This window comes from Ahaetulla prasina, chromosome 1, assembly GCF_028640845.1.
Source record: "Ahaetulla prasina isolate Xishuangbanna chromosome 1, ASM2864084v1, whole genome shotgun sequence".
Lineage (NCBI taxonomy): Eukaryota > Metazoa > Chordata > Lepidosauria > Squamata > Colubridae > Ahaetulla > Ahaetulla prasina.
The window spans coordinates 30,840,663-30,855,140 of record NC_080539.1 but is presented as its reverse complement, the minus strand read 5'-3'; the positions used below and the strand labels follow the sequence as shown (position 1 = coordinate 30,855,140).

The window sequence follows — 14,478 nt, the reverse complement described above, 5'->3', positions numbered from 1 at the left end:
CGCACTGCTACCTCATTAAAGTAGGGGGAATGGTGCATTTCCTCTCTAACTAATTGGGGGTTCATTCTGCAGTCTCAGATCATCTGGGGTCATTATTGTCATGGTAGGGAACTGTTTGTTTGTTCATATCCCACCTCATTTTTGTAAGTAATTCAGGACGGAAAACACAACAAATATTCCTCCTTCCTCTCATTTTTCCCACAGCAACAACCCTGTGAGGTGAGACAGTGACTGGCCCAAGACTACCCAGCTGGCTTTCATGCCTAAAGCAGGACTAGAACTTGCAGTCTCCTGCTTTTTAGGCCAGCACCTTAACTGCTACACTGGACTGGCACTCTATAAAATCAGTATCATTAAGATCTGCTCCAGATGCTTTTTCCTCTGTGAGGCACCACTGTATTTCTTCCACTTCTAACTGCTGCTCCACATGCACTTAATAACCCATACAGGAGGGCAGTTACTCAATTCATAATCGAAAAGAATTCGCAATGGAATATCAAAAGAAATAGTGCTGGGAAAAAGACTCCTGTATTTCAAGCAGTGGTGAAATCCAAATTTTTTTACTACCGGTTCTGTGGGCATGGCTTGGTGGGCATGGTGTGGCTTGGTGGGTGTAGCTTGGTGGGCGTGACAGGGGAAGGATATTGCAAAATCTCCATTCCCACCCCACTCTGGGGCCAGCCAGAGGTGGTATTTCCACTACTGGTTCTCCGAACTGCTCAAAATTTCCGCTACAAGTTCTCCAGAACCTGTCAGAACCTGCTGGATTTCACCCCTGGTTTCAAAGGTGAGCCGAATGTCACAATGACATGGCAGGAGTTCAAGCCTTCTGTGATAAGAGGGAAAAGTGAGAGAAACCCAAGGAATGGCACCGTTTTGCTTCCTGTCTCCGAGATCTAACGGACCCCCGATTCTAACTAGCACCAAGCTCTCCTCTTCCAGGGCTGGAGCAGGAAAGGGAGCGGTTTCAGTGGTTATTTTGGTTGGGTTTGTGAATTTTCCATTAAGTGGGACTCTGGCATGAAAGAGAGCTATCCAGTGACTGGGAATGAAGCCCAATCCCTTAGAGCACACAAATGACTCACTAGCATCAGGGGTCATGTTGCAAAATGGATGGGTGGGAATAAATAAATAAATAAATAAATAAATAAATAAATAAATAAATAAATAAATAAATAAATAAATAAATATTGATTTTCTTAAAGATAACAGATAGAAATAGAAGGTGCGCACAAAAGCAAAAGTTCTATTCAAGCATTTCAACCCAAACTACATTAAACATAAATAGCAATAGCACTTAGACTTATATACCATTTCACAGTGCTTTGTAGCCCTCTCTAAGCAGTTTACAGAGTCAGCATCTTGCCCCTAACAAAAGGCCTCCCATCCGAGGCTCAATGATATGGAACTTCTCTTGTGTAAAAGAGCAGGTGGGGAGGAGGCTCCCCTTTGTTATAAATTGGAAGCGTTTCTTTTGTTTTTCTACTTCAGACGCTAAATGATCATAGGCTGAGCTTGCCAGCTGACTTCCTTTGCCTTTATACCAGACTTAGCCTGAGCCAAGTCTATTGACCTGGGGCTAATCCAGTTGTCCTCTACCTAAGAAGACAGGCAAGGCAAAGGAATATTTCAGATGTAACTACCAGAGTTGTTGATAACACTTTTACAACATGACATTGACAGATGCTAAGTATATGATAAAACAAGATGACAGAAGGAAGAAATACTTTCCCTACATATAAGTTTTTATGGTGTGTATATTCATATGCATCTGCAGAGTGGTATTTAAGCAGCGGGAGTAGGCTTCAATGTTAAACCTCAGACATCTTCACTTAAGGTAAGTTTGCAATTCTGGAGAGCTGCTGTCAAAGTAGAACAGAGGTGGCAGTGTATGTAATTACTTTTCTAGTCCCCTTTGATCAATGACATCATTTATTCTCATTTTTTATGGGAAACGCATTTATTTATTTATTTATTTATTTAATTAAACTTTTATACCGCCCTTCTCCCGAAGGACTCAGGGCGGTGTACAGCCTTCATTTAAAACAATTAATATACATATTAAAATAACAATTAAAAAGCTTATTCAATAAAAGGCCGAAATTAAAACCGTCCAATTGACCATATAAAATACCCAATAAAATTACAATTAAAAATTAAAAATTTAAAATTTAGAATTTAAAAATCAGGCCAGTCCCGCTTGGATAAATAAATAAGTTTTCAGTTCCCGGCGAAAGGTCCGAAGGTCAGGCAATTGGCGTAAACCGGGGGGAAGTTCGTTCCAGAGGGTAGGTGCTCCCACAGAGAAGGACCTTCCCCTGGGGGCCGCCAGCCGACACTGCTTGGCGGACGGCACCCTGAGAAGACCCTCTCTGTGAGAGCGTACGGGTCGGTGGGAGGCATGTGGAAACAGCAGGCGGTCCCGTAAGTACCCGGGCCCTAAGCCATGGAGCGCTTTGAAGGTGGTAACCAAAACCTTGAAGCGCACCCGGAAGACCACAGGTAGCCAGTGCAGACTGCGCAGGAGTGGTGTTACCCGGGAGCAACGTGGTGCTCCCTCAATCACCCGCGCAGCTGCATTCTGGACTAACTGAAGTCTCCGAGTGCACTTCAGGGGTAGCCCCATGTAGAGAGCATTGCAATAATCCAGGCGAGAAGTGACGAGAGCATGAGTGACCGTGCATAAGGCATCCCGGTCAAGAAAGGGGCGCAACTGGAGGACCAGGCGAACCTGGTAAAAAGCTCTCCTGGAGACGGCCGTCAGGTGATCTTCAAACGACAGCCGTCCATCCAGGAGAACACCCAAGTTGCGCACCCTTTCCTTTGGGGCCAGTGACTCGCCCCCAACAGTCAGCCATGGTTGCAGCTGACTGTACCGGGATGCCGGCATCCACAGCCACTCCGTCTTGGATGGGTTGAGTCTGAGTCTGTTTCTCCCCATCCAGACGCGTACACCCTCCAAACAACGGGACAGCACTTCAACAGCTTCGCTGGGTTGGCCTGGGGTGGAGAAGTACAGCTGGGTATCATCAGCGTACAGATGATAACTCACCCCAAAGCCACTGATGACCTCGCCCAACGGCTTCATGTAGATGTTGAACAAGAGAGGCGAGAGAATCGACCCCTGAGGCACCCCACAAGTGAGGCGCCTCGCGGCCGATCTCTGCCCCCCTGTCAACACCGTCTGCAACCGGTCGGAGAGGTAGGAGGAGAACCACCGATAAACGGTGCCTCCCACTCCCAACCCCTCCAACCGGTGCAGCAGGATACCATGGTCGATGGTATCAAAAGCCGATGAGAGATCCAACAGGACCAGGGCAGAGGAGCAACCCCTATCCCTGGCCCTCCAGAGGTCATCCACCAGCGTGACCAAAGCTGTCTCCGTGCTATACCTGGGCCAGAAGCCGGTCTGGAACGGGTCTAGATAGACAGCTTCCTCCAGGTACTGAGGGAACTGCCGTGCCACCACACTCTCAACAACCTTCGCCACAAAGCGAAGGTTGGAGACTGGACGATAATTACCCAAAATAGCTGGGTCCAGGGAAGGCTTCTTGAGGAGGGGTCTCACCACCGCCTCTTTCAAGGCGGCGGGAAAGATCCCTTCCATCAAAGAAGCATTTATAATACCCCGGAGCCAGCCTCGTGTCACATCCTGAGTGGCCAGCACCAGCCAGGAGGGGCACGGGTCCAGTAAACATGTAGTGGCATGCAGCCCCCCCAGCAACCTGTCCACGTCCTCGAGAGCCACAGAATCAAACTCATCCCAAACAACATCAGCAAGACGCGCCTCAGTCATCTCATCCAGATCATCGCAATCTTGGTCCAAGCTATCCCGAAGCTGAGCGATTTTATCGTATAGATAACCGCTAAACTCCTCGGCACGTCCCTGTAAGGGGTCATCCCGTCCCCCCTGGTGAAGGAGGGAACGGGCCACCCGAAACAGGGCGGCCGGGTGGTTATCTGCCGACGCAATGAGGGAGGAAGTGTAAGCACGCCTCGCCACCCTCAGTGCCACTAGGTAGGTCTTTGAGAAAGACCTAACTAGTGTCCGATCAGCTTCGGAACGGCTGGACCTCCAGACACTCTCTAGGCGTCTTCTCCGGCGTTTCATCTCTCTCAGCTCCTCAGAGAACCAAGGAGCTAATTGAGATCTGCGCCGGGTCAGAGGCCGCAAAGGCACGACACGGTCCAAAGCCCCAGCCGCGGCCTGTTCCCAGGCCGCCACTAGTTCTTCGGTTGTGCCGTGGGCAAGATCCTCAGGAAATGGCCCAAGCTCTGTCTGGAACCTCTCAGGGTCCATCAGGCACCTGGGACGGAACCAACGCATTGGTTCCGTCTCCCTGCGGTGGTGGGTAGCGGTCTGAAAGTCTAGGCGGAGGAGAAAATGATCTGACCATGACACCGGTATCGTCACTAAATCTCTTACTACCAGATCATTAAACCACTGTCCAGAGATATAAATCAGGTCCAGCGCGGATCCCCCCATGTGAGTAGGGCCATCCATTACTTGAATCAGGTCCAAGGCCGTCGTGGAAGCCTGGAACTCCTGAACCACTGTTGACGACAAGCCGGCCGATGGCAAGTTGAAATCACCCATGACCAAAAGTCTGGGGATCTCAACAGCCACCCCGGCAAGCACCTCCAGCAGCTCAGGCAGGGCTGTAGTCACGTAGCAAGGAGCCAGGTACGCGATCAACAGACCCATCTGATACTTATGGCCCCACTTCACAAGAAGGCATGAAACCTGTACCAACCTTTCTAATAGCCTTAGTAAGCAAATAAAATTCCACCCAGCTCTCAAATGTTGAGATGACTTCTAACTATCAAAAAGGTTGTCCACTTGCTGTAAAGCTAATTTTGTGATTTACAATAGTGTAGAGTGCCTCCAGTCCCTGTTGTATGTATACATCCCATTGAATTCTTAAAAGTTCTTCCAAACACGCCAAGGTATTCCTAAAATAAATCAGAACATTAACAGGACCTGTACCCACTCTCTCCAAATTGCCCAGTTAGATCCATATTGGCATTACTGCACAAAATCAATAAGATCAAGAACAACTAGGTTGTACACTCCTTGACTATTAAATAAAGAAATCAATTTTGAACTTCACCAAGTTCTGAATAAAAGCCATTTGCTCACTTCTGATTTACAGAATCTTCCAGTATTACCCAACCATTGTTGTTTTCATATACAGGTGTTAAGGTCATGGTTTATGTCACATTAATGATAATTAAGTGACATTAGAAGACATTTGAAATCACATATGAGGAAATGGATTGTATGATCCCTTACCTCTCAATCAGCCAAGGATTCCCTGACGGCTGCTGACTCAGTAGGAAGAGAAGCCATTGTATAAAAGGAGAGGCCGGGGCCCAGTCCAAGACTTTGGGGTTTTTCATTTACTCCGTTATCCCTAGCCAAGGTCAACAGTTCTGCAGCTGTTGGGGCTGCTGACAGGCCTGATTCTGACGACTAAGTAATTTTCTAAAAATTCACTTCCGCTACACTCCCAGACCACAAGGAGCCTTTCAGTGTAAATACTAATTGAAGCAAGAGGATAAAGCTGTAGCAGGTGAAATGCAGAGTCTGTGCAACTAAGATTCCTGCACAGGTTCATTGCAAAGGTTGGAGCTGTGTGATACAATATTGAATAAAGATGTTAGAGTAAACTTACTTTGTGACTGGGAAGCCACCACTGGGATGGTAGCAACTGAAACTGTGAGCCAAGCTCTTGCAGTCAGAAATCAAGGATGAAGGGTTGAACATGCAAAGTATTTTATCATTTCCCCGCTTTCTCATATATATATCCACTGCATTCATCACAGCAAGCAAAATATTATAGAAAAGCTATTTATGCCTGCAATATGCTAACTTGGATTGCTGTTTTTAGTTCCTCTGGACCTCATCTCCCAGGTCTGCTTCCATTCAGTTCTTTCCTACACCTATAGACCAACCGTATCACTAGTCAATACAAATGTACCCATGGTTGAGTCACCATGTTGCTTTCACTTATCCAAATGCAAAGGGCAGGGCAGATCTGAAGATTATAGCCTAAAATTGACACGTCCACACACTGACTCAGCCACTGTAGGAGACAAGGAAGGAACAAAGACATTTTAGTTAATTCATTAGGATTCAAAGGAGACATGGGTAAACAAACTTAAAGTTATTTGCTGCAAGACAGGCAGTATAGCTTCATGGTAGAATCTCTTGGATACATGCTGAACCAATTTGTTTGTGCTTGGTCTTCAAGGACAGTCCTGCATAGAACAAATTGTAATATCCCAATTATAAGGATAAAATTCTAAGTGAAGGTACACAGTGCTTCCTGATCCAGGAAGAGTCAAAATTGGTGCAATTATGTGAAAGCTTCTCTAGTCACAGCCTCTACATCAGGGATGTCCAAACTTGGCCCCTTGAAGAGTGGTGGACTTCAGCTCCCAGAATTCTCCAGCCAGCATGAGCTATAAATATGAACAAGTTGCTGGCTGGGGAATTCTGGGAGTTGAAGTCCACCACTCTTCAAGGGGCCAAGTTTGGACATCCCTGCTCTACATAGTGCTTGAGCAGGAACCATGAATCTAGAAAGAACCCTCAAATTGTGAGGCAGCTCTGCATGGGGAAACACAACTTCATCCAGAATCAAACATGTTGTATCACTATAATCAGAGGACTTTGGTACCTACTATTCAGTTTTACTCTGCTCCTCCCCAGCCTGATTTTAATATAATATGGTGGAGATAGAGGTCAGCATCTCTACCTCACCTATTCCGCCAGAGGCAATTGATATATGTCATCTACATACTGACGATAACTCATCCCATGCTGAGCAATATTACGTCAAACCTGGAAGCTCATGTAACAGGAGGATCCAAGCTCCGCAGCACCCCATAAGTGAATAATCACCATTTGGCCTTTTCCCACCCATCACCAATTGAAACAACACAACACCCACACTCCCAACACTTGCAGCTGGTCCAACAGGATACCAAGATCTATAAGATCAAATGCCAAAGATAAAGCAAGATCAGAAAGGTCACATTCCCCCTATCCCAGGGCTTTCAAACTCACAGCTCGCGGGCCAGATGCCTCACATGATGGCCATGCCCACACCCAATTTAGGGAAGGGGGGGAGTCATGATACGTCACATGAGGATGCCGTAACAAAACGAATTTGACACCCCTGGCCTATCCTAATCTCACCAGAAGTTATCAAACAGCAACCAATGCAGTTTCAATTGGATAATAAAGCCTGAATCCAAACTCAGATAAGGCTCCAGATAATCTGGATCCTCCAAAAGTCTACATACATGGAATAGCTTTGTTATCTTTTTCTAATTTCTTTGCCTGTCTGAGTAATTGTTTGTAGTTAGCTTGTGTCAACTTGTAATTAGTTACTGGCAGTTTTCTTCAGCATCTTGTATCAATCTGAAAGGCTATGAAAGAAAAAAGGAAAGAAAATAGGTCAAAGGGAGAGGGTTCTTTATGCTCTTTAAAAATTGTACCAAAACAAAACAAAGGTTCATATTTAACATGGCAAAGCAAGGTTTCTTGGTATAAATCTGGTTGGTTAGTTGGTTGGATTGATTGTTCTGCAGATTGTTGTAAGTGAAGTGCTTCAACTGCAGGGTGTCCTAGATCAGAATTTCTCAACCTCAGCTACTTTAAGATGTGTGGCCTTCACCTCCCACAATTCCCCAGATGCCATGGAGGAAGGGGCTAAAATCTGAGGGCCAGGTTCATTTCTAGCTGATTTATGCATACAAGTCAAGCGGTGTGGAAAAGTCTCTAGTTGCCCCGGTTTCCTTCGGAATAAGCCAGTTTGAAACTGCATTAGATAACACGGAGCTGGGATGGTAGGCAAACCTGCATTTTCTTCCTTGAATGTTCTTAAAAGAAAGCTGAAGAAGTCAGTTTCTATATAAACCAGAGGTCTTCAAACTTGGCAGCTTTAAGACTTGTGGACTTCAACTTCCAGAATTCTCCAGCCAGCTATGCTGGCTGGAGAATTCTGGGAGTTGAAGTCCACAAGTCTTAAAGCTGCCAAGTTTGGGGACCCCTGATATAAACTGTCATCCTTCGACCAGGTCTTGACATTTTGTGTTTTAAACAGCTCTTTTTTATCTGCCAGAAACACAATAATAACAATATTCCCAAACTGATCTCTCTAAAAGTATTCCTTCCCTCAGGACTAATGCTGTTTATCAGCAGTATATTTCATTTTCATACGGAGACTTGCAAAACGATACTACAGATGTCCAATTTTCCACTGAGACATTTGCCAATCCCACTGAACTGAGTTTGATGTCCAGGGCAAGACAAATCTTGGTCTCGTGCCAAGGGCTCAGGAAGCCCATTGGCCAGCATTCTGCTAGATTTTCATGAAGAGGCCCGACCTGACAGATCCTAGCAGACTTCCAAGAAAAAGATAGACGGTCACCGACCAGGGGAGCGAAGAAGTACCAGCCCAACTGGAAAGTCTCATCATGTTCTGGAAAGGCCTCCAGAACAAGCAAGAGAAAGGAGAGGCCTCCACCCAAAAGCCTTATTTCTATGCAGCTGCTGATGGTAACCAACAAACACCAACCAGCCTGGAAAACAAAAATCGTTCCAGACTGTTGAGCTCAAGCTTAAAACGTTCTAAAAACAGATGCCCAAATCTCCTTCTGGCCAGTCCTGATTATTCTCTCTGGAGCTTTTGGTGCCACCTTCTCCAACATGATATCCATTTAGTATGTTAGCGCTGTGATAGACAAAATTCCCATGGGGGACACGTTAAATGGGGTTTCTGGGAACTGGAAAGCAGCAGGTTGAGTATATGAGAGAATCTGTTCTGAACGAGATACATTAATGGAATCAGTAAATTGTTTTAATATATTCCAATTTGGAAGTTTAGTGATGAAGCAGAAAAATGTATTGCACTAAATACCTTGTGTAAATATATACTTGTGTTCCAAATAAAAAAAGCAAAGATAGAAAAGATATTATTGCTGTGACCCAAGCCCAAGTAGGTAGTAAGAAACTCAAGTCAGTGAAAAAAAACAAACTTTATTCGGACAGCTGAGAACTACTTCATTCCCAGCATCGTTCAACTATATTAAAGCAAATTCCTCCCAACACAAATTTCTCAGTCCTATCGCAAACCTTGGCCCAATTAGGCAAACTGCCAAAGGCCTTTCTTGGCAAATGTTCAGAAGTCACAGATACAGAAATAAATGCAAGACGAAGACAAAGAAGACAATGTCGATTGGCGACCCCCAGGGGGAGGGCCTTCTCTGTGGGAGCACCTGCCCTCTGGAACGAGCTGCCTCCAGGGATACGACAACTCCCTGACCTCCAGACCTTTCGTCACGAGTTGAAGATGTTTTTGTTTTCCACGCAGGGCTGGCTTAACGTAATAGTAATTTTAATAGGGGTTTTATAGTTCTAGTATTGTTTTTAAGTATTACTGTTTTTAGTTTTATTTCGGCTTATTGAATTAGATTTTTAACAGTTTTTTAAATTTTGTGCTATGGGTATAACTGTGTTTTATCTGGCTGTAAACCGCCCTGAGTCCTTCGGGAGAAGTGCGGTATAGAAATTAAATTAAACTAAACTAAACTAAACTAAACTAAACTAAACTAAACTAAACTAAACTAAACTAAACTAAACAACAAAGCTACCAATGTTCTTTTCTGGCAAAGCCCAAATGCTGTTGCTGGTCTGTTTTAAGCCTTATGGGAGAGGCCAATCATCTCTTGGCCCTATTCCCAAGTTGTCCTCTTTGCTTGAGCTATGCTCTTGCCTTCTGGCAGCTCTTCTCATGCTTGCATTAGGAACAGGTTCCTCCTGTTCCTCTGCCTCACTACTATCAGTCTCTGGAGGTTCTGGAGTCTGCACCTTACTCCCCCGATGGCTCTGGCCCCACCTCAGCCTCATCGCTGTCCGACTCCGTTGCCAGCTCCGCAGGCTGCTGGCGGACCACAACAATTATGAATGAATTCAGCCATTGGACAGTTTCAAGCATAGACAGGTCTGAGGCAGAGCAGTAGAATAAAAAGGCATTCAGAATATTCTTTATAATTATGAGTTCTTGGTTGGTTGGCACATCCATGTATTTTTTTTTGTAGCTATGCAAGTGTTTTGCTGTTATCATCTTCTGGGGTGTTTTGGATGGTCCTCCAGTCAAGTACTAGCCAAGTTTGACACTGCAAAGCTTCCAAGCTTAAAGTGGGCCAGGAGCTGCTATTATTCATTCCTCTCTCATTTATGTGAGCTACTGAATTTTTTCTCAGCATTACAGCTCCCTCTGCTGATAAAAGTGAAACACTACAGCTTTAAAAAAACAACGAGGTAGTGGAAAGTGGCGTTTTATGAGCTTTGGGGATGGGAGGTTTTAAGAGGCAAAGTCTTTAAACCAGTGGTTCCCAACCTTTTCTTGTTTGAGGCACCCTTGGAAAGCCTTTCAAAAGTTCCCGGCACCCTTATAAGGAAATAGGCCACAGGCCCCAGTCAAAGTTACGACGGCATTGAAAAAAAGTGACTCCCAACCATTTTCCACACTTACAACCATTGCAGCATCTCTTTCGGTGACGTGATTTTACATTTGGATGCTTGACAACAACCAGTTTGTATTTATGCCAGCTGCAGTTTTCCTGGAGGTCACATGATCCCCTTTTGTGACCTAGTCAATGGGGGAAAGCCAGATCCACTTAACAACCTGCGTTACTAACAACCGCAAACTTAACAACCGCAGTGATCCACTTAACAAACAGGACCAGAAAGGTTGCAAAGTGAGGCAAAACTCACTTAATCCATTTTTCCCTTAGCAACATCAATTGGGGGGGGGGAGAGGAAGGCTCCTTTGGGGTCGTAAGTCGAGGACTACCTGTACTGTATATACGGGATACGGTACCTCAACGTCAACCCCCTCGAGGCTGGTAGGGAAAAAGAAAAATAAATGAAAATAAACTAGAGAATGAAAAATCGCCTCCCAGGAGGGCATGCAAACAGCACCCACTCTTTTGACGTTAAGCCTGTGGCTTTTAGCCTGTGGCTTTTATTCCGACTGGAATAAAGAACCCTGCCCAAGCACGCCTTGCAAACGGGCGGTATTCCTTCCCGTTAGGGTCCTCGCGGAGGAATAGCAAAGGAGAGACCCCCCCCTCACCCTCCCTTACCTGCTCTGACCCTCGTCCTCGCTCTCCACAAACCCGGCGCTGCTGCCAGGAAACCAAAAGCCGGAGGTGCGCAAAAAAAAAAAAGAAAAAAAAAGACGCGTTAAGTGCAGCAACTGCGGCGACGCGTTCTTTTTTGGCCGCAGTTCTTATTTCTCCCGCCCACAATTTCTCGGAGCAAAAATTTTCCTGAGGTCAGTGCTTGGCGCATGCGCAGAGAGCGGTGTCTTGCCTCGAGACGCCTTTTGCGCATGCGTTGATCGGATAGCGTCACTTCACAGCCCTTGTAACGAGATCCTCTGGTCTCGCGCGTGCGCGCGAAGTCGAGTCTGAATTGAAGAAGGGGGTTCTTTTTTAAAATAATAATAATAATAAAATAAAATAAAAAGAGCCGGGCGAGTTAGAGCAAACCTTGATCGATGCTTTCTCCGAGTGCATCGGTAGTCCCCTCCCTCCCCCTCTCCCGCCAAGAGAGAATGCAATTTTTTCCCCGAAATTTTGGCGGCACCCTCAAAAGATCTCACGGCACCCCTTAGTGCCGCGGCACACTGGTTGGGAACCACTGCTCTATGAGGATTAAGGTATCTAATTCATCCCTTACATTCCCCTTGAAAAATGGGCCCAAATATTTCAGCCTCGTGCATTTTGGGAGTGTGGGTTGCACCGCAATTGGATCACTCTTAAAAGTTTAGATGAAATTTATTTTTGTGCAGGTTTGTGACTTTCAAGATGCAATCCCAGCAGAGAATTGTTCTTTTCTTTCTTCTTTGAAACAATCATTGGAAGATCTGAGCAGCTATTTTAAATAAGTTTTCATCTCTTGATGCAACGTTTCTGATCTGACAAAAGACTGAACTCCATCTCACCCAAGTCACCTGAGTGTCCCAAGTCTTTAAACAGGTTATCCAGATCTCAGCTATTGATTCTGGCTGAAATTTATTTCTTTAAAGGTTTCCCCTGTCCAGTTGTATCTGACTCTAGGGGGCAGTCCTCATCTCTGTTTCTTAGCCATTTCCGTAGTCATATGGCCACCGTGACTATGCACCAAGGTGCAGGGAGCGCTGTTATCTTCCTACCAAGTGGTACCTATTTATCTACTTGCATTTGCATGCTTTCATGGGGCAAGTAACTGAAGCTCATCCTGTTGCGTGGCACACAGGGCGTTAAACCCGGGGTATCAGCTTTCCAGCTGATAAGCTCGGTGTCTTTAACGCTGAGCCATTGCACCCTTTTATTTCTTTAGCTTCAGCGAAATATAAATACAAATAAATCAAAATCAATCATTCACAATCTAATATATACAAACTTACCAACACTTTACATGCAATTATCATTAAGTGTTAATTTTGTACCCTATCACCATCATTTGTGTTGTAAATGTTGTACCTTGATGAAGGTATCTTTTCTTTTATGTACAGAGAGCATATGCACCAAGACAAATTCCTTGTGTGTCCAGTCACACTTGGCCAATAAAAATTCTATTCTATTCTATTCTATTTACTCAAATTAGTTCACAAAACAAGCGAAAAATGTTTAGTTGTCAATTAAAAGAATCAGAATAAGATTCCCCAGAGACAAATCTATGCTTAATCTAAATATATATTTAACTAATGTTGTCTATTGGTAGCTACTTTTCTGAGAATAGTTATATGGGACTACTGCAGAAAGCAAAACAAATGTGATTTGTAGGCATGTGATTGTTAGCTGGATGGATGCAACAGAAAGCTATCCAAAACTTCCTTTGATCCAAATGAATTCGTTAAATTTAATCCAATTGCAAAAATTCAAAACTTTAATCTTAAATCTAAAATGTTTCAATGTATTCCTGGAGAGTACTAATTAGGGTATTTTCCTAATTTCATTGATGCCAAGGGAAAAAAATAAGAGTTGAGATCTGGGACAGAATGATTGTCTCAAGTCCAATGACTATTACTATAATTTTTGGTTTATGCTAATTTTTCATAATTGTTATTCTATGTATCAAAGTCAACAAGCAACAATGAGATTGCAGCTGAATAAAATTAGAAGCCTAACAGAGTATTAATTCCTACTGCATATTAAAGTAGACTATTAGAATTGAGTCAGCTATAGTATTAATGCTGGTTTTTGCTTTTGGCTAACGCCAGCATACTTTCATATTCATATGTAATGAAAAGATACCTAAAAGTAGTCCCATTTATCCCAATTCACTATCTTGAAATTACCTCCTTCAACATCTCTGAGAAAGGTTGGTACTGTTCAGAGAAAGCAAGAAAGTTATGCAACTGAACAGATGGGTCACTTGACATTTGCCAGGTTAGCAATCAACCTCTGATTTCCCCTCTCTCTCTGCAGTCCTACATGTGTGGTTGCTTAAATAGAATTTACAACGTTCAAGCCCATGTCTTATGACTTAAAAGATGGGGAAAGGGGAAAACAGGGAAAGCATTATTTAAGGGGAATAATACATGCCATAATTCTGCCAATACATGCAGAGAAACATTGCAGGTCATAATTTGTCCATGTGCCTCAGAAATGTAAGAGGAATCCAAATTATCTAAAATTTAAAAAAAAAAACATAGACAGTCATAGGTTTAAATAGTTTATGTGTCAGTTAGAACAAGATTCAGGTGAAGATGGAAGATAGGTATATACAGATGGTTGAATCCTTCAGAAGAACAAAATCACTGAACTTGGGAAACTGTCTGGATGACTTTCAGTGAGAAAATAACAGCAGTCTTAGCAACGAACATTTATGTAAGAGTAACAACAGCTCAACAATTTAGTTGCAGGATATAACCCAAAACCAACAACATAGTACATTAAAAACAAAAAAATACAATGTCCTCTAATTGGTTAAAGATGTCCTATTATTCAGAAGAATCCTTTGAGTCACCTCTTTATAATTCTTTGTTGCAGAAAAGTTGTTATTTCCTGAAGTTTAAAGTAATCTTTAATAAAAATGGAAGATTTATACTGAATGTTTAGAAATTATTTGGAGTCATTTCCCCCACTTTGCAGATCCTCTCACTTTTCCAAAGACAATGAGAACAAAGGAAGGAAACCCTTGTTCCAAAGCAAAAGGTCCCAGATTGCACTGAAATCCTGATTATGCTAGTCTCCAGAATCAAAGTAGTCATTTTACAAGCATGTCACAGTGTACAATGAATACAGTAAAAGATTATCACTCTTACAAAACCCAAATGGTTAGAAGCCTAAAGAAGTCACCTTTTAAAAATACTGAACTTCCTGGAGTCTTTACCCTAGGTCTCACCTTCCAAAAATAATATTAAACAGCCAGACCATCTGAGACAATACAATGAACGGGGTCATGATGCTGTG

General features: G+C 43.7%; 1 protein-coding gene across 1 annotated transcript; it reads right to left on the bottom strand.

The window, feature by feature from the left end:
• Positions 1–298: 298 nt before the first annotated feature.
• Positions 299–11,700, bottom strand: LOC131188809 (uncharacterized). The gene is made up of 4 exons (XM_058164382.1): positions 11,161–11,700; positions 10,869–10,917; positions 3,496–6,086; positions 299–432 (listed from the first exon to the last, which is right to left on the bottom strand). The coding sequence occupies exons 3-4, from the start codon at positions 4,703–4,705 to the stop codon at positions 299–301; spliced, it is 1,344 nt and encodes a 447-aa protein (XP_058020365.1). The 5' UTR covers positions 4,706–6,086; positions 10,869–10,917; positions 11,161–11,700.
• Between the last annotated feature and the right edge of the window lie 2,778 nt (positions 11,701–14,478).

Excerpts from the sequence above, each read along its gene's own strand:
- LOC131188809 (XM_058164382.1), bottom strand. The coding sequence starts at position 4,705 with ATGGGTCTGTTGATCGCGTACCTGGCTCCTTGCTACGTGACTACAGCC. Across the intron at positions 433-3,495 it reads TCGTCCAGTCTCCAACCTTC|TGCATGTGGAGCAGCAGTTA; the intron begins GCTTTGTGGCGA and ends TGGGTTATTAAG.